Genomic DNA, 26,732 nt, shown 5'->3' on the forward strand with positions numbered 1-26,732 from the left:
CCCTAGGACAAATGGTAAAAGCAAAGGTATACAGACAAAATCACACAAAGAAGCATACACACATACACACTCACAAAGAGAGAAAAAGGAAAAAATATATAATATATATAAAAGGAAGAGAGCAACCAAGTCAGTAAACAAATCTACCAGTGATAATAAGCTCTAAATACTAAACCAAGATAAACATAAAACCAGAAACAAATTATATGCAAAAAGCTAATCTCAAGTCTACAGTTGCTCCCAAAATCCACTGCCTAAATTTTGGTGTGATCATTGTCTATTCAGGCATTCCACAGATGCAGGGTACATCAAGTTGGTTGTGGAGATTTAATCTGCTGCTCCTGAGGCTGCTGGGAGAGATTTCCCTTTCTCTTCTTTGTTCACACAGCTCCCAGGGTTCAGCTTTGGATTTGGCCCCGCCTCTGCATGTAGGTCACCTGAGGGCATCAGTTCCCCACCCAGGCAGGAGGGGGTTAAAGGAGTAGTTGATAAGGGGGCTCTGGCTCTCTCAGGCTAGGGGGGGAGCGGGACGGGTATGGAATGTGGGGTGAGCCTAAGGTGGCAGAAGCCTGCATGATGTTACCCCAGCCTGAGGTATGCCATGTGTTCTCTGTTCTCCCAGGCAAGTTGTCTCTGGATCGTGGGACCCTGGCAGTGGCGTGCTGCACAGGCTCCCGGGAGGGGAGGTGTGGATAGTGACCTGTGCTTGCACACAGGCTCCTTGGTGGCTGCACCAGCAGCCCGAGCATCTCATGCCCGTCTCTGGTGTCTGAACTGATAACCGCAGTTCATGCCCCTTTCTGGAGCTTGTTTAGGCGGTGCTCTGAATTCCCTCTCCTCGTGCACCCCAAAACAATGGTCTCTTGCCTTTTAGGCAGTTCCAGACTTTTTTCCCCGGCTAGCTGTGGTGCACTAGCCCCCTTCAGGCTGTGTTCATGCAGCCAACCCCAGTCCTCTCCCAGGGATCTGACCTCCGAAGCCCATGCCTCAGCTCCCAGCCCTCACCCACCCCAGCAGGTGAGCAGATAAGCCTCTCGGGCTGTCACCAGCACTCATGTGCTGGTCAGCACTGATCCTGTGTGCAGGAATCTCTCTGCTTTGTCCTCTGCACTCCTGTTGCTGCTCTCTCCTCTGTGGCTCTGAAGCTTCCCCCCACCAACCCCTGTCTCTGCCAGTGAAGGGACTGCCTAGCGTGTGGAAACTTTTCCTCCTTCACAGCTCCCTCCCCGAGGTGCAGGTCCCATCCCTATTCTTTTGTCTCTGTTTTTTCTTTTTTCTTTTGCCCTACCCAGGTACGTGAGGAGTTTCTTGCCTTTTGGGAAGTCTGAGATCTTCTTTCAGCGTTCAGTAGGTGTTCTGTAGGAGTTGTTCCATATGTAGAAGTATTTCTGATGTATTTGTGGGGAGGAAGGTGATCTCCATGTCTTACTCCTCCGCCGTCTTGAAGGTCCCCCACCAATTTATTTACTATCTGACTCCCTCCACTAAAATGTAAGCTGCTATATCCCAGGGATCTGTGCAGTGCCACTGCCTTTTCTAACTTTTCTGACTCTCCATCCTCAGGCCCTGCCTGACAACTGTGTTCCTCCCTCCCTCACCCACCATGTGGTCTCAATCCATGCCTTAGTTCCAGCTCTTGTCTTTCTTCATTAACCCGCTGTTAACTTGCTGTTTTTGGTAACTGTCGAGGATATCTCCTCTTCATGTGGAGGTCCTTCTAGCTTGGTCTGGAGAAATTTCAGTCAGGAGAGGCCAAATGAAATAAGCAAATGCAGCCTTAACCTGTAGTGACCTATAAGCTTGTGCTAACAACAACAAAAAAAAATTAATTCATATATCGTATCAATATATTTATTATGTGCCTTATTCATCAAGGGCCATCCAAATACACATTATGAATATTTTTCAATGATAGTGTTCCAAATATTTCACGTTGATTTTTATACTAAACTCTTATATAACTATATATATTCAAGTCTTATCACAAAAGAACACAAAATTTATTTTTTAAAAAACTTCGGTTTTGTAGTATTCTATGGCTTTTCCTTGATTTTATTAGCCTATTTTGCTTGTTTACTACAAATTGCAGCAGTTTGAGACCATGGCTTTGAAATTCACTACAGGATTGTGCAGAAGTAGAAGTCTATAAATCACATGACTTCACTTGTCTTGAGAACATACAGCTGTAAGATTTGTCTAAAGCAAGAATCATTAGAGCTTTAAATGTCTAGTAACAATTAAGTCTTTATTGAGCCACCTGTGATTTAAACTTACTTCTTTAACAGTGTCCGTAGTCCATAAAGTGTGCTAACTCCTTGCCCGTAGGGAAATTACTTTCAATGTGTCTTCTGTTCCCTTTCACTGAATACCGTGATTCTGTCACAGAGTTACCTTGGTGTCACCTTGGTGAGCAGCCAACCTCATGATTTCAAAGGCCTATTTAGTTTTAATGTTTCAGCTGCTAAGTAGAAATGTTTATCTTTATTCCATAGAATCTAATTATATTCCCAGCTATATAATGCTGCCCTTCTTAGTTGAAAATCGTTCTGCTGAACCATCAGCAGCCGGGTGAGTTGAGTTGCTTTTCTTGCAGAGATGATGGATTTGTACTGATCTTCTCATATCCTTTTATATAATTCCTATTTTGAAAATGGTACATATTTTCAATACTGGCTAACTAAGACAAGGAAGATCATTTGTGGCTGGGGAACAAAGCAAGGCTAACTTTGGAATTCATTATTTTAGGTGTTTTAGTGACCAAATTATCTGAGAGGAGAAGGGAGGGGCCAAGTGTAGAAAAAGTCCTTTTTACCAGTGGCTGGAAATTTGTCTGAGGGTGAAAAAGCATTTACTGAAAATGTAGAGAATCTCATTTTGGGGGAAAAAACATAATATGACCACATTTTTAGAAGTACATGTATTAGATGTTTAGAATTGATATTGTAAGTCATAATGTTAAATAGTAACTTAATTACTGAAAGTTAATTAAAACTATAGAAAGTGGGGCTTCCCTGGTGACGCAGTGGTTGAGAGTCTGCCTGCCCATGCAGCGGACATGGGTTTGTGCCCCGGTCCGGGAAGATCCTACCTGCCACGGAGCGGCTGGGCCTGTGAGCCATGGCCGCTGAGCCTGCGCGTCCGGAGCCTGTGCTCCGCAACGCGAGAGGCCACAACAGTGAGAGGCCCGCGTACCGCAAAAACAAAACAAAACAAAAAAACTATAGAAAGTGATACTTATTATTTTACTTTTCATTGTTTATGAAACTTTAAAAAATAAATATATCTTCATGTTAATTCATTTGAAGCTTAAATTTCATTTCACTTGTTCCCTGTATTGAAAATAACAATTTCTATTTCTATTTTCTAGGCATACAGTCAAAAAATATAATTGAGACTCATATTGAGGAAATATAGAAATGACTTTTTATATGACTATAAACCTTTCATTTCTTACTTCTCTATAGATGCCAATTAAATGGATGGCTTTGGAGTGTATACACTATAGAAAATTCACCCATCAGAGTGACGTTTGGAGCTATGGTAAATAATTCTTCCTTGTGACATAAGGCTTTTAAAACAAAAATAAACATATTATGTTTCTTGGGTCTCTAAAATGTAATACATTAACGTCTTGGTTGAGTTGTCTACCATAACCTTTTATTTTGGTAGCAACTTGTCTGATCATTTTGACAAAAAACAAAAAAACAGAACAAAAAAAACCCCAGCAGTTTTAGATTAGGGACATTTTCATAGAATCTCATGGCCTTCATTTCAACAACTCTTTTAAAACATAACTCTAGGGCTTCCCTGGTGGCGCAGTGGTTGAGAGTCCACCTGCCGATGCAGGGGACACTGGTTCAATCCCTGGTCCGGGATGATCCCACATGCTGTGGAGCTGCTAGGCCCGTGAGCCACGGCCACTGAGCCTGCGTGTCTGGAGCCTGTGCTCCACAATGGGAGAGGCCACAACAGTGAGAGGCCCGCATACTGCAAAACAAACAAACAAACAAAAAAACATAACTCTAAATGCAATGAATGTTTAAAAAAATTTTTTTTCATATGGGAATCTATGTTCAATAGTAAAAAAAAATAGAGATTATTGTTAGAACAAAGAACAGTTATTGAAATCAGTAGGATGAGAGTAGTAAATGTGAGGGGAGAGGTAAGAGAGATGATTTCTAATTACAGCTTTAATTTTAATTTACAAACTACTTTTGGAGTAAACAGATATATTAGAGAATTATAATATGAACTGGAAATAGAGATTTGAAAATTTAGAAAATTTATTTAATTGCATTTAACTCAGTTTTTGAGATGAGCTTCTTAGCCTCTGTCTGGCTATTTACAACTTATGTCCATCTAAGTATTAGTAAGAACAAATCAACACCTTTTCTAAGTTTAAATATACCATATAAAGCTAGCACTTCTTACAAATAAAAAGCACTATGCTTCTTTAAATAATATGGTGGTGGTGAGACTTGAAAGCATGATACGATTTATTTTGCTCAAATTTAAGTTTAGTTTATTTACTTTTTTTTAGAAAGAAAATTAAATCATTAAGTCACTAAAGAACTTATACTTCTTATCTAGAACAGTATAAATTATCTTTAAAATAATAAGACATTTCTATAGGATAGTTTTTCCTTCCACACATGTAAACCATAGGAGGTGTTAAAATTTCCACAAAGACCTCATTTATTCTGCTCAGTTTAGCAGTAGAGTGTTGTGTGTTTGAGATTTAGGCAAGTATAGAGGAATACTTGACAAAGCATAGTTCAACTGTCAGGACTAAATAAAAAACAAATATATATATTATTATTTTTATTATATATATCATATACATTATAAATATGAGATAGATGTTTATAGAATATGATATACATTAGCATGTACATAATCATTTATATATTATATGGTATAGATTAGCATATATATTATGATATAGATTTACATATTTTATAAGATAGATTTAAATAATATCATATATTTTTTTTCCTTTTCTTTTCTTTCCCTTTTTTTTCCTACTTATATTTCCCTGAACTAAACATGGCAATCTGAAAATTTTAAATGACCTCTAGAATAAGTAACTATATATACACATTAAAGTAAACGTTGGCAGGGCAATCACATTTTTAATGGTAAAATTTATCTTTTAGAGAAAATCCTGTTTTAAGGCTATAATGTTCATGTTGAATTGCGACATCTCAGAAGCAGTTTAGTAAAAATAGATAGATAGATAGATAGATAGATAGATAGATAGATAGATAAATAGATGATAGATAGATAGAATGATAGAGTGAACTCTGTTTTGAAACATAGCCCAGTTCATCAACCCATATCCATAAGGCATTTTAAGATTGTTATGATATATCATAGTTGGTTGCAAAGGCATAAAAGGCAGAGAAAGATATTTCATCTTGTTTACAGTGAATCTTTGTGGAACATTGCCACTGGGTGCGTCTTTATTTTTATAAAAATAAATATGCATTGAATATGGTTTATATCTTCAAATGATAGAATTGTAAGTTTCGAAGATGTTTCTAATTTAGCTTTCTTGAGATTGTTCTTCTATATGAAGCCATCTCTGTTTGACTCTACTTATCATCACCTCTGCAAAGATATAATTGGAATATTATTGGCAGAAGTGGGGGGTTTGATTTTTCTGCTTCGGTTTTTGTATATATGTGTTTCTGTTTATTGTATTTTCTATTAATTTGTAGTTGCTTTGTATCTTGCTTATATTAGAAGTTCTGATAGAGATGTGAGAGCATCTATTCTTTTATAACTGCAAACATAAGTTAATAAAATGTTCTCATTAAATACCTATTCTATAAATATGACTGACTGAACATAAATAGACAGTAATCTACTTCTTAACTTGTTCCAGCCTGCCTCATGGACACCGAGTTTTAATCATCAGTTCTATGAATCATTCTTTAGTATGCAACATCAAGTAGGGTTTTATAAAGATCAAACAGTGAAATTGTGTCACGAGTTACACGTTTATATTATACCTAAGAATCATAAGATGTAAATATTAACTAAAAAAATCAGATAATCATTAATGATACTATTATGAAGAATAATTTGAAGTTTACATATACTTTTATAGTTTAAGCTTTGCATTTTTATTATCAGTCAATGGTAACTCTTATGAGCTAAAAATTACTTCAGTTTGAATAAATAATTCATTACAGATGGCAGTAGAAAAGAAAACATAGCCATAATTAGATTTTATATTAAAAGATACTTGTATATGCATCGATCAAAATTCACTTGCTAATACTATTGTGCCCACATAGCTATTTCTGAACTAACAACCTTTATCCTTAAGAAAACTATAACTTTTAAATTATATAATTATTAGATTATAAAGAAGAGATCTGTATTGTGTATGTTATTGCTCAGATCAGAGTCATTATTCTTGTCAAAGGTGGCTATTTGCATGCTAGTATTTAGAGTATTTGCTTTTACTGAGGAAATCAGTGTTCTAGTGATTCAAGAAACCATTCTTATTGTCTAAGGAATAGACTATTATTGATTCACTTCAATTTTGGAAAGCTCACTTTACATGTACTTTATCTTACATATGGATTATTCTTCAGTCAGTCTCTCATATGTGTTAGAGAAATGAATGTGTTTTATCCACTTGTTCTCTTTGTGTTAGTTAAAAAGAAAAGCACAATTATTTACTATAACATAAGTAATCATTCTGGAACCCCAGTTTGGCCTTTTGGTCTTTTAATAGTAAAGATGCTAATCTCAAAATTAGTCAATATCAGATTTTACCTAATCATATTTATTTGGTACTGAGTACACATGTGTATAGTAAATAAATTGTTTTATAGGCTCTAATGTGGTGAAACAAATTGGGTCAACAATCATTAGCATTACTTATAAGTAGAAATGGGGAACAGATTCTGTCCACTCTGAAATTGTCTCCGCTACCCATTAAAAATTTCAAGACAATGATAAGAAAATCAAATTTCCCACAAAGATTTTGTCATTGGGCTTCTCATGTGGACATAGGAATCTGAAGAGCCTTTCTTTAGACTATTTCTAATTGCCCTCTAAGAAGCATTCTTTTGCCACAGGCATATTGCTGGTTTCTTCAAAGTATATTGTTAACATCCTTATGTAAGAATTTGATCTCCCTTTTAGGAGTCACTATATGGGAACTGATGACCTTTGGAGGAAAACCCTATGATGGAATTCCAACCAGAGAAATCCCCGATTTGTTAGAGAAAGGAGAACGTTTGCCCCAGCCTCCCATCTGCACTATTGATGTTTATATGGTCATGGTCAAATGTAAGATTGCAAAATTATGTTATCATCCTCATCATCATTCTTAGTAATTAATCAACCTGCACAATTTTTCTGTATATTAAAAAATATAAAAGTTTGCAGATAATTGTGAAAAGGAGCATGTAAACCCGTGTTTGTTGTGATTCTTGTTAATATGAAGCAATATCATGCTTTCATGCTATGAAGTCAACATTGTATGATTCTTACACTTCTTATTTATTTCACTTTGATTCTTATCATTTCCATGGCAATGAAACTTTCTCATAAAGAGATGTAATTAATCACAATAATGTTAATATTCTTTAGAGGAAAAAAGCAGACTAGATCAATGATCTACACAAAAAGAAAAAAGCTTGAAACTAATAGTTTAAAAAAATGAATTAAATGGAAATAGATTTACCAGTTTCAGTCAACAGAAAATTAGCAAGGCAAAATGGGAAGTGGAAAGACATGAATCTACATTGAACTACAAAGATTATGAATGTTTACTTTCTTTCAATTTGATCATTTGTTTACATCTAACTCTCTTACTTTTCTTTCTCCCTTCTATGCCCCAGACACATATGTGTTATAAATGTATTTTGGAAGCCTAGACTCTTAATTTAAATGGAATTAGGGAAGTCTCTGGAGTTTCTGACTTAATTTAAATGAGATTAGCATTCAGCAATCTTTCTTGTGTAATGAGAGGTTTTCCCCTTTTGATTTACACAGGGTTAGCAAAGAAACAAACTGGTGAAGGTGAATAAGCATCTTATTAATAAGAGACTTTGGACAGGTCTACTCAGATTTATACTCATGACATGTGTGATACATTCTGACAGTGAGGGAAGAAACAAAAAATGTGCTTTTCACTTCAGGTCAGCATGCCCTTTTCTCTAAGTGTAGTTCTGTTTACTCAATATTTAGTTAGAAAGAAACTGATACCTCACTGAGAATTTAACCTTTTCTGGTTCCAATAGAGTTCCAGAAACATTGATTTTTCTCATTAACATCTTGGTATCAACAGCATTTTTTTTTTAGTGGTTACATATAAAATATAGAGCATTTGAGCTTTGTTAGGAGAGAAAAAAATCAAATAATTTTAATGATACATAAAATGACACCCAAACACTTCCCATAACAAGAATAAAAATTGAACTTGCAGAAAAGAGGAAACAAGTTTTATGGCTTTATTGGGTCAAACATTTTTCGGTAGTCAGCTATGGAAGAAAGTTTAAAAACATACATGTATTACATAATTTGATCCCATAACTAGCATGAGATGATTTATATACTTCATTTAGATACTCTGATGAATAATAAAAATTCAGGAAAACATCTTGCCTAATAGCAACTCTTACCTCGCTTTTAGGAGTTTTAATATCTAAGAAAAGGGTCATTTGGCAATAAAATCAAGGAAAGCTTGGTGCCTTTATTCTTGTCATTTCAACAGTTAAACAGAGCCTGGGGAGTTAAGGTTCTTGATACATAACTTGATAAATTGCTGATAGTATTTTATGCTGGAAAGCCTAGCACTAAGATAAGCTAGTGACTATTTCTGAACAAACATTACCAATCACTTTGCATTAATTTTTTTCCCACCGGGAAAAAAGTAGCATAAGAAAGTTGCTTTCAATTCCTTTTTTCACCTTTTTGCCAGTATACAGCATTGCAACGAAAGTTTTTATTCCATGTCACTCCTGATATAAAATGATAAATTAGATTCCAATCACCTTTTCTATACCCATCAAAGAAAAATATTTTTTTTATTTTTAAATTCTCTTCACACCTATGGAAAAAAGATCTGAGATTCTGTAAATTCCCATGGTTAGCCTAGGTTATATTTTCTATGATGAAAAATTAATTTTAAATTATATCAACAAAATAAAAAGCTTGTGTTGTTCTATAATATGTTACATTTAGTTGTGAATGTCAGCAAACTGATTGAGATAGAATCTCACCTATTGGATTGTTTCTTTCATTAGCTTTCTTTGTCAGATCATTTTTATTTAAATGATATGTTTCAAACTTAGTCTTTATTTTCATAAAATTATGGATATAGTGACTCTTTTATTGCATGTGAATTTCTAGGTTGGATGATTGATGCTGACAGTAGACCTAAATTTAAGGAACTGGCTGCTGAATTTTCGAGGATGGCTCGAGACCCTCAAAGATACCTAGTTATTCAGGTTTGTACATTTGACTTAGATTTTTGAGAATATCCCAATGACAAACCCACTACAAAACAGTAGTAATATCTGGACTTTGGAACTATGGATATCATCATTCACAAATTAATTAATTAGCTAAGCAAAATACCATGTGAAATGACTTTTACTTGATGTCAGAACCACTTCTAAGCATCTTCCCTTAGTACTCAAGTGCCTCTACTGTTGAACTGCCAGATAATTATGATTATTCATGTACATAAAAAGGCCTTTATCCTCAGACAAGCCTTGTAGTACTCTGCTAGTCATGTTCATTGTTATAATCATCTCTTCTTGGAATAAAAGGAAGATGGATTTTTGTTTTAATCGTGTCCATGTTTGAAGGCAGTGAACTAAAAGTTTCAATAAATTGACATTTAATTTCCTAGAAAAATATTTTAAAATATGTATTTTTTCTTTTGGGAGGTATGCAATATTCAAGTAATAACTCAGATTCAGATGAATTAATATACAAAAATAATAGACCAAAAGAACATTTTATATGTAACACTAGAAAAAATGGATTTAATAATTTAAAAGTTGTAATATATTTCTTTATGATTATTTTACCTAAACCATAAACAAGTGGACCTTGGATAACACTGAGTTAAGATTCCTCAATAAAACAAGGTAGTGTTTATCTTCATATCAGTAGTCTGACATGAAGATAAAAGTCAGATTTTAGCAGATAATGATTTCTAGCTAACTTTTTCCCTAATTAATTTAAAAAAGTTTACAAAAATATCACAAAACAAATTTTAAAATTCTACTTAAGAAATAGATGAGGGCTTCCCTGGTGGCGCAGCAGTTGGGAGTCCGCCTGCCGATGCAGGGGACAGGGGTTCCTGCCCCGGTCCGGGAAGATCCCACATGCTGCGGAGCGGCTGGGCCCGTGAGCCATGGCTGCTGGGCCTGTGCGTCCGGAGCCTGTGCTCCGCGACGGGAGAGGCCACAACAGGGGGGGGCCCGCGTACCGCAAAAAAAAAAAAAAAAAAAAAAAGAAATAGATGAGGTAGGAGTGTAACTATTGTTTTGGTGTTTCTCCCACCCCCTTTATGTTATTTGCCACCAGTGCTGTGATTTTGAATGTTATCACTTTAACAATATTATGCTATAGAGCAAACCATGGATTCAATGTATCATGATAGCTCTACACTATCAAACCAACCAAGTATAATAAAGATTGATAAGTCAATTGCTCTTTCTTTATTTTATACTCTTAAAGTCACAGCTCAAACGCCATCTTGACAATGAAACCCACCATTATTATCAGATCTGAAATGGTTTATTCCTCTCTCAAAATAGCCATAGCATTCTGCTTTATTTATCTCTAATGGCATTTATCACATTCTTCTTGTATTAAATGTTTTTATCTTACCGTGTCATATCTAAGTATGTTATAGGCTTCTATATGGCTGGTATTTGTGCTAAATAATTATTTTGTTTAATGAGTGCATGAATTTGCAACCATTTTGATATTACATAAATTTGCTACAAAGTTCACATATTTAAAATGAAGGAAAGAATCATTTCTGTGTGTATATCTGATGGGAAACTTTTTAGGGTGATGATCGTATGAAGCTTCCCAGTCCAAACGACAGCAAGTTCTTTCAGAATCTCTTGGATGAAGAGGATTTAGAAGATATGATGGATGCTGAGGAATATCTGGTCCCTCAGGCTTTCAACATCCCACCTCCCATCTATACTTCCAGAGCAAGAATCGACTCAAATAGGGTAAGAAGTAATTATATACCACCTCTCATATTATTTCTGAGAAACAAAGTCATGGAAAAACAGTGTAAGTACTAAAATTACCAAATAAATTATGTAGCTCAAAAAAGTGTGATTCCTAAATTAAAAGTAAGTTATACCAACAAAAGATATGCCAAGCTTGCCATATATAGTTAATTTTGGAAGGTAAGCATGGGCAATACAACATGCACTCTGAAATATCTTCAAGATTTCAAAAGGAGAAACTTTTCTTCATCTTAAGTCAGTTAAAAAAAAACTTAATTTTTGAAAATCTACAACCAATTCAAACTAATAAATCTGTATGTGTTTGTATATAAATGAAAATTCTTCCCAAGATAGGCTCTCTACTTTTTTTCTCAATAAAATGATATGACTTATTAGTCAAGAGACAATACAAGTACAACTCGTTATTACTCATTTAGGAGACATTAAATATCTTCTGTCAAGTTGAAGTAGAAACAGAAAGTGTGTAATCCTTTGGACTAAATCAATCATATTGGGAGGGCTTCTGAATCATTTCTAAGATGCAGATTTAACTTTTGAAAGCAGCTTCTGAAAGGAGTTTCCATTTCATTTTAAATATTAAGCCCACGCTATATGAACACCATTCTTTCTCTGAAAACTGTCAATCCATGTATTCATTCACTTGTTTATTTTTGAAAATTCATTCTTCATTCGACATTTATTTATTTACTTTTTGATAGAGTCAGCATTTATTAAGTGCCTAACATATTCCAGGCCTTTCTTTTTTTTTTTAAATAGATCCTTATTGGAATATAATTGCTTCACAATACCGTGTTAGTATCTGTTGTACAACAAAGTGAATCAGCCATATGCATACATATATCCACATATCCCCTCCCTCTTGAGCCTCCCTCCCACCCTCCCTATCAAACATCTCTAGGTCATCACAAAGCACCAAGCTGATCTCCCTGTGCTATGGGGCTGCTTCCCACTAGGTAACTATTTTATATTCGGTTAGTGTATATGTGTTGATACTACTCTCACTTTGCCCTAGCTTTGCCCTCCCCTACCACATCCTCAAGTCCACACTCTATGTCTATGTCTTTATTCCTGCCCTGCAACTAGGTTCATCAGTACCACTTTTTTTTTTTTTTTTTACTTTTCCAGAATTTATTGTTTCTAGATTTTTTGGTAATGGCCATTCTGACCAGTGTGAGGTGATACCTCATTGTAGTTTTGATTTGCATTTCTCTAATGGCTAGTGATGTTGAGCATCTTTTCATGTGCTTCTTGGCCATGTATATGTCTTCTTTGGTGAAATGTCTATTTAGGTCTTCTGCCCATTTTTTAATTGAATTGTTTGTTTTTTTAATATTGAGCTTCGTGAGCTGTTTGTATATTTTGGAGATTAATCCTTTGTCCGTTGTTTCATTTGTAACAATAAGTTGTTTCACTTATTCCCAGCCTCTTCAATAAGTGGTGCTGGGAAAACTGGACAGGTACATGGAAAAGAATGAAATTAGAGCACTACCTAACACCATACACAAAAATAACCTCCAAATGGATTAAAGACCTAAATGTAAGATCAGACACTATAAAACTCTTAGAGGAAAACATAGGAAAAACACTCTTTGACATAAACCCCAGCAAGATCTTTTTTGACCCGCCTCCTAGAATAATGAAAATAAAAACAAAAGTAAACAAATGAGACCTAATTAAACTTAAAACCTTTTGCACAGCAAAGGAAACCATAAACATTCAACATGTATTGAGTACCTCTGCATGTAAGCCATTATTAGACATGAGATTTAAATATTTTGACATAACTACTACTTTCAAGATGTACCAAGTTTAACAAAAGACTCACGCAGATACAAAGACAGAGTGTAGCATGATAGTGTTATAATCAAGTATTCATTAGCCATTATGGAGCATAGAGAAGCCTGTAATCAATTTCTTCAATTGAAAAGACATAAACGTGATGCTTAATTTTTTCTAGAAAGCAATTCTTTTCTCTTGGTCTCCTCCTCCCTCTAAGAACATTGTCGTAGCTCATGGAACAAACAGCATCCTCTTTGTCTTGACCATCGGCATAAGAAAACTTTCAATTTGCTGCTCATTCTCTAAAACAAAGTAATTTGCTTTGTTTCAAACTGACAGCAATGATAAACCTAGTGTTTACTATGTGTCAACACATATATATTGTCTCTTAATACTTACAAAAATCCCGTGAGGTTCTATTATCATTATTTGTCACAAAGTTAAGTGACTTGAATGGCCAAAGGTGACTCACACGGCCAATGGAAGAGCCGGATCAGTCTGCCTGTACTACACACACTATTGCTTCACAGTGATTAGAAAATGTTATTTTCAATATGGTTGTTTTTCTTGGCATCAACCTCAACCTCTGAGATACATGTTGTTTGGGAAACTCCCTAGGTTTTTTCTTGTAAAATGCATCTCCCAACCTGCCCTATACTTCTTGCCCACCTTCCCCCATTTAGAAGGTCTGGTATAGATAGAGGCAAAGATAGAGACCTCAAGTCATTTCTCATGCATATGAAAAATTTGTCTTGTAGCTCAGTGGAGAGGAGATAGGGAGATAGAACTAAAAATTTTTTAAATTATATCAACTGATAGATATTGAACATCAATGTTTTTTTTCTTTTTTTTTTTTTTTTTTGTGGTACGCGGGGCTCTCACTGTTGTGGCCTCTCCCGTTGCGGAGCACAGGCTCCGGACACGCAGGCTCAGCGGCCATGGCTCATGGACCCAGCCGCTCCGCGACATGTGGGATCTTCCCGGACCGGGGCACAAACCCATGTCCCCTGCATCGGCAGGCGGACTCTCAACTACTGTGCCACCAGGGAAGCCCCAGTGTTTTGTTTATGGCAAGGAAAAACACCTTTAAGGTGTGTAAAAGAGGCACCATTTTCTTCTCTGTACACTTAGGAAAATGGTCAAATCATGACTTTGATATTTATAATTTTATGTGACAAATTCATTACCTTTATTAAAACAGGGAAATTTCAAGAAAATAGTTTCCTTCCTTAACATGAAATGTTATAAAGGCCAAGGGCTTGAATCTTTTCCTTTTTATAAGGATTCTCAAATTCTAACTTTTCTGTTCATCTTAATTTATGCTCAGTGCCAAGAATTCATAGTAAAAGTTTGAGTTAACTGGAGGGAATTAGTAAGAAAGTAGAAACCGCATGAGGAATTATTTGGCCTTTAGTCATCATTTCTTATTCCAGTTATTATTTAAACAATGTTATCTGTATATTTCCTTTTACTTTTTCAGGTCTTTGTTAAAGGAATTTTTCTTAAATATCATTTTATTTTCAGGCATTAAAAAGCCTTATTATTCATCTATATTTTTCTATTTTTTCTGTCTGGCTTTATGTAACTTGTATGGTAATTTCTAATATGTGCAAATGCTGTTTTCCCCCCTTCTTTCCTATAAAGCTAATTTGCATTATTTTATAGTTAGAAAATATTACTTCAATTTTAGTTTCTGTGACCAACTTATGTGGTAAGGGAATGTTTTAAAGTGAATTTTAATCAAAGGAGTTTTGAGCATGTTTGTTGGACTTTGAAACCAAAAAGTAATTCAGTTTTTATATATAGACTCCCCTGCTCACTAGCTGAAAGTCTTAAAGTTCTGAATATCTTTACAACTTTGCTTCTTTATTTGTAAAATAAACACAATAGTACATATATGATTGTTAGGCAATTAACTTAAAAAATTGCAGAGTATCTGAAATGCTAGGCAAATCAATACTTATTCCGTTCTTTTAGAATCACCCTTAAAGTGATTCTAAATAACCTTAAAGCAGTGAGTCAACTAAAAATACAATGTGGACTTTTATCCAGCAAGTTGCCAGATACAAAAGCAAGTAATGCTAGAAAACATTCATCTAATTTATATCTATTGTTGTTGTTATTGTTAGATATCCTTTTAATATTATCTCAAAAACTTTACCAAAATAATATACCAAAAGCACTTACTGTAACATGATGTAGAATAGGAAAATGTGAGAAGCTATCTAAACTTCTGCAAACTTCAGTTCTCTGTATCTGTAAAATGGGGACGAAAAAAATCCTCACAGAATATTGTGATGGTTGACTTTCTAATATATCTAAGCGTGTTGTCCATTGATGGATGTACAGTGGGTGTTTGATCGTGTTGAAATAAATAAGACCATCTATTTATTCAGAGCTATTTATTCAGGGCTATTTATTCAGAGCTTACTATAACAAGGGAGTCAACCACTGTCACTTGTGTTTTGGGAGAGACTCAAGGGCAGATGGAGGAATGGGAAACATTTATAGTGGAGAAAAAGGAAGGCTTCAGGAATGGCCTGATTGGAGGCTATTGGCATAGGGAATCTAAAAGAGGGCTAACTAGAAGCAGAGCATCCTATGGGTTAGGTGTACATATTTGGCTTTCTCTGGTTGGCTCTAAGTTGAAAGTGGTGACAAAAATTAGGGAAGCTGCTAGTTATGAATCAAATCCTGGTCATTTAGGGCCAATTGTTAACAGAAGTTATTGTTTAGCTTCCTGGATTGCTACTAAAGGTAACAATCAGGCTTCCTGCAAGTCCGATTTATAAGTCAACTGCATTCCTGGGCTGTTTATTTTAGCTATGGTTTTCTGGGCAGGTTGCTGTTAAGTGTGAATTAGGTTACTGATTTCATATACGATCCAGCCATTGTCTGTTTGTATATTCAGTCTATCAAGAGGTTTTAGGTTCCCTGCTGCCTTTCTTTTCTCTTGACATATTTATTTAAATGCATACTGCCTTACATTTTCAACTAAGTGTTCAGTACGATTTTGGAATTTCTGCATGGATTATTTTTCTGTTAATATGGATATGTTTTGTCTCTTTCTTTTGAGTTACCCAGATTTATGTTTGTTTAGTATAATGAGCTGTAATTAAATGCAACAGCAATGAATAAGAATGGCTAATACATTGATGCAGCTAAAGATATTTTAGCTTTAATGATATTAGAAAGTTGAATTTAATGTAAAAGCTTCAGTGCATTTTTATAGAGGAGGACATGATTCAATTGTTGCGGGATCATTCAGTCATTTGTGGTGAGTAGTTTTAAAGATTAAGTGTCCTACCTCTTTCAGAAAACATCAACAAACACGTGAAGTATCCAGGCCAGGGGAAGACAGAGGAACTGTCTTCCTCTGTAGCTGCTCCACATTGGTAGAGCGGGTGATCTACAATGGATCTATCATTACAATTTAAAGTTTTCTCCACTTCTTTCCAATCTGCTAAGAAATAACTCTATTTACAGATTTGCATTTTTCCTCCTCTTTGTCCTTTCTCTTCTAGGATGGGTATATAAATGAATTGAAAAACTGGACAAAGTATAGGCAGGAAAAGTGAAGGGTGAAGAAAGAAAAAGGGGTTTGGTATTTCACAAATTTGATCAGCTTCTAAATAATTGAATATAGGCTGAATATTTGACTGCTCAGAAAATATAATTCTATATACTTTATTTTATACCTCTATCACTTTGCCATCAGTTAAGATTTCATAACTTTGATAAAGGTATTTTAGCAAGGGTTTTAACATATATTGTAATGATCTTTGAGATTTTTACTAATCTATAGGAAAGAAAGAAAGAAAGAGAGAAAGGGAGAAAGAAAGAAAGAAAGAAAGAAAGAAAGAAAGAAAGAAAGAAAGAAAGAAAGAAAGAGAAAGAAAAAGAAAGGAAGGAAGGAAGAAAGGGAGGAAGGAAGGAAGGAAGGGAAGAAGGAAGGAAGGAAGGAAGGAAGGAAGGAAGGAAGGAAGATGGAAAGAGAAATATAAGACACTTTTGGCCTCCCCTGTAGGATTTATGATCTTGTGCTATGTATGCTTCCTAATGATGCATAAACTAGTAGAAATTCAAGCAAAATGAGAATGCAGAAACAATGATGTCACTCTCAATAATGACATTTGAAGCTATGAAAGTTTCAATTGGGTTTGTCTTTACAATTTAGTAAATCAAAACCTTGATTTATTTTATGAAATTTAAAAAATAGTAATATCAGCTGAAACTTGAGTTCTTACTATAACCTAAATACTATACGAAGTGTTTTAAATTAACTATTTCACTTTAATTTCACAAAGCTCTATGAGGTAGGTAATAATATATGTCCCATTTTAAGAGTTAAGGAAATTAATATGTGGAGAGGTTAGATAATTTACAAATGATAAGAGGCAGAGCTATTAATTAATAAAGTCTAGCTTTTAGTAGTCCCACAAGGGAGCCATATTCCTAAAATAACAGAGAGACTGCGGGAAGGTAGTTCCTTATTTCAAGTTGCTATTAAACTTCTTACAACTTATGGAACTAACACTTTTCATTTCCTTAATGATAATTGGATAAAAGAAACTAAGTTGGATGTCAGAAATCTCACGTTTTAGAACTAACTCTTTGACACTTCAGCCTTGGTCATATTCCTTAATCAGATTCAGTTTCTTTACTTCAATGTTGAGAAGATTGAACTAGATCACTTAAGAGCTCCTTGTAATTTTAACTATCTTTTCATAGGATGACTTTTCAAAATAATCATTTATTTTATGCATTCATATTAGATTTTCTTCTAGAAAATATTTAATCGAAAAATGCCCCAAAACATTTTGGGTTACCTCTATACACAACTTTTTTTTTCCTTTTGTGATTGATTATAGAAGAGAAAAACCTAAGGACACATGTTAAGGAAGTATCTCATAGCTAAATGATGTAGTGGGAAGATTTTGTGATGATATAACAAGGTTACTCTGGTTGCAATTTACCAAGGATCAATATCAATTCTAACAACAGCTGCTACTTGATGATAAATGATTGTAGTCTCAGGTTATTGGTTTTACATTTCTTCCAAAATATGTCAAGGATTCCCAGTATCCTTGATATGATACTTGGGTATTGTGTTTTTAAATTTTATCGATCAAGACAGGAGAAGGAGCTCTTCTTACTAAGACACTCCATATCACTAGGTAGTTTTTGCCCCAAAGTGTTACCTATCTAAGTAGTAATCTTTTAACTTGTTAGTTTATTATGGTGAAAGAGTAAATGAATTAATACATTGAATGTTTATCTTGGGCCAGGCACTGTGTTGGGCAATGAGGGTACAGAGTTGAAAGACAAATCTTCTTCCCTCAAAGACTTCACATTCCGTTTGAGGAGATAATATTCTGAGAGCAATATGCCAGGTATTGTAGGAAAAAGACCAAATCAGTTAAAGAGGCTATGGAGTGTCATTTGTGGCTCTATCATTATTGGATTTAGCTTGGAATAGAAGTAGAATTTTGGTAGAGTGGGACTGAAATGGATCAAAAGGAAAGCAAAAATCAAAACCAAACAAAAACCCCAGTATGAACAAAGACAAGGAGATGTGTTTTTAACTATACTTTAAAAAAATTCTTGTTTTTATAATATTTCTATACTACACATGTTTGAGAACTCTTTTATGTTATGAAGAGATATGATGGATTCTCTCCCAATTTTCCTATTTTTTGTCAGTGTTATGAAGGCTTGAAATGTGGTTTTAAAATCTTTTGCTTTTCATTAAAATCATCCAATTAAAAGCAAAATCCTTTTTGGTCTTCCTATAAAACAGCTCTCAAATTCCTGTCTTATGTTTCTCCTGCCATGACTCTAATTCAGGGCCTCATCACTTCACAGGAATTACTACAAAATCATTCTAACTGACAGCTACATTTTTTAAAATTTCTTCAGACAGGCTCAATTTCTACATATAAGGTTTACCAAATAAAAGACAATACTGTGAATATTTCAAGCACCTGATCACTTATTAGCACTAACTCCTTTATTTTGTCCTCATCTATTGAGAGTACTCCTTTCATTTTCATCAGTGGGATAAACTTGAATGATATATATTATATTAGATTTTGCTTTATATGATATATAGTTTTATTGTCACTAACAGTTGAAGGGATTTTGAACATTTATCCTAGGAAATGCCTTGGCCATTCCAGTTGACCAGTCACTGCAATTTATTTTCCACTGCTGTCTACTCACACACATAAAATTGCCCAGAGCTGCAAGCTTTATCCCTACTTTGATCTCTTTCAAAATACAGATCATGTTGGTGCTTTCTGTTTTAGTTTGGAGGCATGGGTGGGTAGTTTATATATTTTAACAAAGAACTATTTCTCCTTATGCATGGTAAATTTGTTTATTTTCTTTTTTCCCCTAAATAAGAACATAACATCAGATTGCATTTGTTTAGTCTCCCAAGTTCTTGGACATTATTGGGATATCAAAAATAACTCTCATCTCTCTGATTTGCCACTAATTTGGGGGTATCCCGCATTCTGTCAAATGATTAATTTATCAGCAAAATGTCTATGCCTTTTTGTGCAGTGTCTTCTCCACCAGTGACTTTCTTTTTTTTTTTTTTTTTTTTTTTTAGGGAAGCCCCCACCAGTGACTTTCTTAAAGTCTGGTTATATTGTTTTAGTTATACTACTCTTTGTAAGCTTTACTTTTCTTTAACAAAGTACTTTTTTCCATTGTTATTATTCTTTTATTTCTCCCTGACTCCTCAGGGTTTTAGATAGAGTTCAGGTCATGACATCATGTTAGATGTAATGATAAATCTTTTATAGTAGCCCTATGTTTAAGAATTACACACAAAATTAAATTATTTTTCAATTTCTTAAGAAAGATATCATTTTTGGACTTCTTTCTCAAATTGTATCTCCAGGTTTCATAGAAATCACTTCTAGCAGATTTGGACTTGGGGTAGCACCTCCTTGCTGTAGTACATTGTGATTTCCTCTACAGTTGTTTATTCTTTAGAAAATCTGTTCTTTCTGTTGGAAAATGAAAGATTAAAACTAAATACCACTGCCTATAAATGCATGCTTGCAGATACAATAGAGGTGGTATGTTTCCTAGAGCATGGTGAATCAGAGTGATCCACTGACCCTGGCTGAAGTGGTGACAAGATATTTAGAAATTCCCATCTTCAAAGCTAAGGAAGGAGAGGAGGTTGGCAGTAAATACAAAATAATAATAATATGTTATTTCCTGTACATAAAATTCCATGCTTCCATTTACACACAGACACCTGACTCTTCTTACCATACCAACAACATAATCTTCTTCTCTCTTATTTTCCATTTTCTTTTCCTTCCTTTCCCTTGGTATTTATGTCCTTCTCTAGTCACTCATTTCAACTAGATTTTCCCCAAATACAAATATAACCAGTGTGGTTTGCCCTTGATCCAAGTATATAGATCACTCTTAGTAATTTGCACCACTGAGCTGCCCCACTGTAGTATGAGGTGACATGTAAGTAGTTATATATTCATAGAGTGCCAGAGCTGGGGTCTTAAAGACCTTCTAGTACAAACACTTTCATCTTACAGTTTGTAAACTGATACTAGGAAAGGTAAAAGCCAGAGCTCTGTGTCCTTTACTTTGAAGGGAGAGGTGGGAAGCCATGCTCTGATCTCTCACATCTAACATTTAACCCTCTATTGGTTCTATCTGCTTTTTTACTGGTCCAAACCCTGGACATCTTGATTTTGACTTCAAGTCTAATGAGATTTAGCATCAATTGGTTTAAAAGGCTCCTGCTGGGAGTGCAATGAGAGGCCTGCTGCTGTTTTGCCTCCTCTGTTTATTCTCCTGTGAGACTCCCTGTAATCAAGAGTTAATGGTTTTGGAGGATCAAATGGAACTGATAGAGCCAAAATCGAAACGAAAAACAGGGAGAACAACGTCAGTGTTGGGACTCAGTAATTACATGCTTGAAGATAAAAGGATCCTTACAAGTTTTACAAATGTTTCAAAGTTTTCAAACACAAACTTAAATATAACTATCACTTATTGATCACATATTTGTGTGTTAGGTTCTGCTCTGAGCTTTTACATTTATTACCCTAAATCTTCACAAGAAGGGTAAGCTGAATTTACTGTTTACATTTTACAGAGGCAGAAACAAACATAGAGAGGCAAGGCCTTTTTGCTGAGACTTCCAGCGTGTATGGTAAAAAGGGAGATTTGAACACAGACCTGTCTTGTCTACAGTCTAAACTTTTAACACCCACCCTTCACTTGGTAAAAGAACATGGAAAATCAATATATCATCTCTGAAAAATAATAAACAACATATAAATAAAAGCCTATAAAGCCATTAAGAACAATGCTATTGAAGTTATTTATTGACATGAAAAGATGCCAATAATATATAGTTTTAATGAAAATGCTTCAAGGTAGTATATACAATATGATCTAACATCAAATATTATGCATCTAAATATTAACAGTGATTATTTATGGCTGCATGGCTTTTATTTCCTACTTTCTGTTAATATGTATTCTATGATTTTTCTAAAATATGAATGTAGTGCTTGTAAAAAATAAATTGTTAAAAGAAACAATTAAATTTTGTAAATTGACCATTCAAAAAAAAGCCTAATAATTACTCAAACTATTAAAGCACAGTTAGTACAGATTTCTTATTTCTTTAATTTTTTAAAAAAATATTTGGGACAATCTTTATGAAACCTTTTTTTACTTTAGCCTACTATTTTGAAAAGTACCCTCACCCCTTCTTACCCTCTGAGGATTCAAAGTCCACTACAAGCAATACATTATAAAAACAGAGTCACTTTCATTCCTGGAATATTCACAAAAATAAGAGATAGCAGAATAATGCTTTAAAGTTTACAAAGAACTTTGACATAGGAGGCATTTTATTTTCACAGCAGAATCCCAAGGACACAGTAATTGAAATCCCTGACTTGGTAACTTGGTTGAGAACTTGGTAACTCAAGAACCAAACCAGTATCAGGCCCTCTGACTCCAAAATGAGTGACTCATCTATTAAATAATGATTCATCTGAAAGAGCTTGTTGACATCATTGTTTGCTGCTTCTTCATGGGTACTAGAATTGGACGCTGCCAAACAGGCCGTGCAACACAGAGACAACAGGGACCACAGAAATATGGCTTGTTTAAGGAGAGTCTAGTGTTAAAGAACATTTCAGTGATCTTTATGAAGTTATTTTACACTTGAGCAATTGTCAGCTAGCTTAAGAAGCCTTTTTAAACAATCAAAAGAGGCTTCTTCCCTTCTTTGTTCAAAAGTGCTAAAGAAGAAAATCAGAGCTAGGGAAGGAAACAAAGAGGAGGGAGGGGCCACTTAGAGACTTAGATCTGGAATGTTAATGAATGTTTTATCTAAATCATTTAGATGGTTATTTTTTAGTATTATTGCCACAAGATTCCCAGCTCTGCTGTACATTATGGGAAACATCTCATCAAGAAGCCTATTCTTTACTGTATTAGACCTGGAGAGCACAACTGTGAGTTTCTTTACCCTTTACACAATAGAATGGGGAGATTATCATCAACTTTCTATTCATATTTTGTGAAGGTTATTTAACTTATGTATGTCTGTATTTATTTATTTATTTTGACAAATCCATCTTTGTCTGCCAAATCTCCCTGTTCAGGCCAGCTTGCTCTGATGATTACTCCTGCAAAGGCTTAAGAGAGAGATGTTCTATTTCCTTCTCAATAAGGATTGATGGCATTTGGGGAGGTTCAGAATATCCTTTGATTGCTCCATGAAACGGATTGGAGAAGATGGTCGTGGGTAGCGGGGAGTGGGCTCGCTCATCAGCTTTCCTTTGTGTACTTTCTGCCTTTGATACACCCTCATCACAAGCATCTTGTGTTTTGGTCCCTTTTGCCATTCACCTGCCCAGATGAAAAGTTCCATTTTTCCCTTTGGAATTCTGACACATCGGAGTGTTCTCAAGAGAGGGTAATGTGTGCTCTGTAGTTTTCACTCAGACACTGTAAATGAATGACTATGGACCAGCCTCTCATTACACTTGAGCAAAGGCTGAATTGAGAGAGGAGTAGACCACTGTGGAAAAAGTTGCAAATACTGTGACGGTATCTCTTGCTGTAAAATATTTTCTGTGTTGTGATGAAAGAAGTACTGTAAATCAGAGAGGGGAAGAAATTAGAAGTTTAATTCACAAGCAATTTCATTTGCTTTGTCCAATGAGAATTATAGACATAGTTTAGTAAAATCCATACTTTTGTTGTTGTTGTATCAATACTTAATTTTTTTCAACATCTTTATTGGGGTACAATTGTTTTACAATGGTGTGTTAATTTCTGCTGTATAACAAAGTGAATCAGCTATACATATACATATATCCTCATATCTCCTCCCTCTTGGGTCTCCCTACCTCCCACCCTCCCTATCCCACTTCTCTAGGTGGTCACAGAGCACGGAGCTGATCTCCCTGTGCTATGTGGCTGCTTCCCACTAGCTATCTATGTTACATTTGGTAGTGTATACATGTCCATGCCACTCTCTCACTTTGTCCCAGCTTACCCTTCCCCCTCCCTGTGTCCTCAAGTCCCTTCTCTACGTCTCCATCTTTATTCCTGTCCTGCCCCTACGTTCTTCAGAACCCTTTTTTCTTTTTTAGATTCCACATATATGTGCTAGCATATGGTATTTGTTTTTCTCTTTCTGACTTACTTCACTCTGTATGACAGACTCTAGGTCCATCCAACTCACTACAAATAACTCAGTTTCATTTCTTTTTATGGTTGAATAATATTCCATTGTATATATGTGCCACATCTTCTTTACCCATTCATCTGTCGATGGACACTTAGGTTGCTTCCATGCCCTGGCTATTGTAAATAGAACTGCAATGAACATTGTGGTACGTGACTCTTTTTGAATTATGATTTTGTCAGGGTATATGCCCAGTAGTGGGATTCCTGGGTTGTAGTAACATCCATACTTAATTGTTTTCCCTCTCTGGAAGACAATAATAATGTTTAAAATTCTTTGCATATTGGAGACATTGAAATGTACGTTATTCAGATTCATTTGGAGTTTGGTATAATTTCTTCTTATTTAGAGCCAGGTACTGTAGTTCTGTGTTACAGAGACCAAGCTATTGGCTACTCCTGAGTTTAAATGACTAAACTCATTCTTTTACTCCTAATGATCACATATATTTTTAAGAATATGAGATGACTCACAGAATACATAATAATAAGTGACAACTATTATCACTTATTATGTGCCAGGTAACATATTAACTGTATAATATTTATTAGTTTATTTAATCTCATGAAAACCCTATGAGATATTTACTATTATTATCACGTTTTGTACATGGCGAAATTGAGCCATGGATATTAAATGACAGAACAGGTAACCTGGCTCTGTATTCCTAGAGGCCATACTCTTCACCACAATGATGCATTGCTTCTCATTCTGCTGCTGACCACTTTTTTTTGTTTGTTTTTGCTGTTTTATCATTGCCAAAAGTTCAGTACTCAGTTCTTTAAAAATAAGATGAATAGGGCTTCCCTGGTGGCGCATTGTTTGAGAGTCCGCCTGCCGATGCTGGGGACACGGGTTCGTGCCCAGGTCCGGGAAGATCCCACATGCGGAGCGGCTGGGTCCGTGAGCCATGGCCGCTGAACCTGCGCGTCTGGAGCCTGTGCTCCGCAATGGGAGAGGCCACAACAGTGAGAGGCCCGCGTAACGCAAAAAAAAAAAAAAGAGATGAATACATTAGTAAATCATTTTAACTTTTTAATTTATCATTAAATTCCTCATAACTGTTAATTTCGATCTTTAAGGAACTATCTGAATAGTCTTACTAGTAGCTGCTTATTCACTAATTCAGACTCAAAAATTTTCACTTACCTCACTCAAATAGCTGATTATTTCAGGCATGTATCGAAGAGCATCTATTTATTCAATCATTTATTCATTGATCAAACACTTATTAAGGTGTCTACTATGTATCTAATCCCATGGTTGCCCATTAGAGGCACATCCAGTCCTGCCCTCAAGAAATTTGCAGATAAGCAGCTAGGCAATAAAATGCAATGAGAAAAATGTTACAATAGGGGCAAACAGAATGCATCTGGGGTCATCTGAACAAGTTGGTTTTTTTAAGAGGGAAGTGACAAGGCCAGCTTTGCTTCTAGTGAGAAAATTGTGACTGCTTTTTAAAATGTGAACTATAACAAAGACTGATTCTCTCCTGAGTCAAAGGAGACTGCATGAGAAGTTTGACGTAAGTGATGGTTCAAACGTGTCTTACATTACTATGTGCTTCTCTTAATGTGCCAGCTTTCCCTGAAAACATCAGCGATAGTAAAGTAGTGTTTGAACTCTCCTACCCTGTTTGGTAGAGAAAGAATTCCTATGTCTGTGTTCCTAGTTCCAAATAGCACTTTAGTGAAAACTTCCTTTGGGGCTTCTGGTATTTAGAAACTCAAGTTGGATGGGGTGGACCCTGGGAATTTAATATAATAACAAACAACCCTTTATTTATTGTGCTTCCTTCCTCCCTTCTGGAGGCGGATGATGTAGCATTTTTAAAAATTTTATTTGTAGGCTGCTAAATATTTTATGAATGTTCACCTGACCATATGCTTAGGATGAGCTTGCTACTTGTTTTTGCTCTTCTCTTGACCAGAATTTCCAAGCAGGAAAATATGAAGGCATTTCAAAACAAATAATTCACAACCTGGGGTTACATCAAGCTCTCTTGGAAGTATCTTCTCCTCCTGCATAATTGACATTCAGTATGCTTCTGTATGGCAACAGACTGGATTAAAATCCTAAAAGTGCTGTCAGTGTGCTGATTTTATTTCTAATTGCTCTCACCTGAGCTTTTGGTTACCTATCTTTCAATCAGAATTTAAGAGATCAGTCATAAGAATGATCCAAACATCCTCTTCTCATGCATTGTTTTTGGCAAAATCTGAGCTGCTAGGTATATTTTTAATATTTAGATAAGTAAATTTGGGAGAAAGAAGAGAGATACTAATACAATTAGTTGGTTATGTATTTAAGGAACTTGCATCCTAAAGGATAACACATATGAGATAGATACAGTTTGTAAAACTCTTGGATATATACTTACAAATAAAAAGAGTAAAGGTTCCTATGAGAGCCTGGGATGTTTAGCGTTTAAGACTTATGGCATGAAAGACAACCAACCACAGTCTACTTTTTGATTATGTTCATAAGATCAAGTATTAATATTTTATTTTGTCAGAACATAGCTGCACCTTGGCTTAATACCTTCTTTAGAAATGATAAATAATAATTGTGCTAGTACATAATAAAGGACAAAGTGGCCTGGAAAATAAACTAGGGGCTTTTCTTGTCTGTCTAGTACTTTTTTTGTTGTTTGTTTGGTAGACCTTGGGAAAAAGCCTGGAGTATACAATATGTGGAAAAATCTAATCTATTTTATTTTCCCCAACTCCAAGTCATTTAACAAATTATTTCAGATTGCAAATCTAAGCACTTTTCTGTAACTTAGCTACTTTCTTTCCAAGACATGTCTTTCTTAAAAGTGTTTAGCATACATTTAAAATCTATAAAATGCTTCAAATCTTAACTTATTAAAGAGGTGACACATAGGAATTCTCTCTCCACCAAACAGGGTAGGAGAGTTCAAACATTTCTTATATTACTAT

The 26,732-nt window shown here is 35.1% G+C and overlaps 1 protein-coding gene across 1 annotated transcript in view; it reads left to right on the forward strand.

Annotated features, from left to right (window-relative positions):
• Positions 1 to 26,732, forward strand: part of ERBB4 (erb-b2 receptor tyrosine kinase 4) — a 1,100,940-nt gene that overhangs the window by 1,056,336 nt on the left and 17,872 nt on the right. Inside the window, exons 22-25 of the mRNA XM_024763203.1 lie at positions 3,465 to 3,540; positions 7,162 to 7,308; positions 9,376 to 9,473; positions 11,055 to 11,225. Of these exons, the coding sequence (XP_024618971.1) occupies positions 3,465 to 3,540; positions 7,162 to 7,308; positions 9,376 to 9,473; positions 11,055 to 11,225 (492 nt within the window). The remainder of the gene's footprint in view (positions 1 to 3,464; positions 3,541 to 7,161; positions 7,309 to 9,375; positions 9,474 to 11,054; positions 11,226 to 26,732) is intronic.

The sequence above is a fragment of the Neophocaena asiaeorientalis genome, unplaced genomic scaffold (genome assembly GCF_003031525.2).
Source record: "Neophocaena asiaeorientalis asiaeorientalis breed wild unplaced genomic scaffold, Neophocaena_asiaeorientalis_V1.1 scaffold86, whole genome shotgun sequence".
Lineage (NCBI taxonomy): Eukaryota > Metazoa > Chordata > Mammalia > Artiodactyla > Phocoenidae > Neophocaena > Neophocaena asiaeorientalis.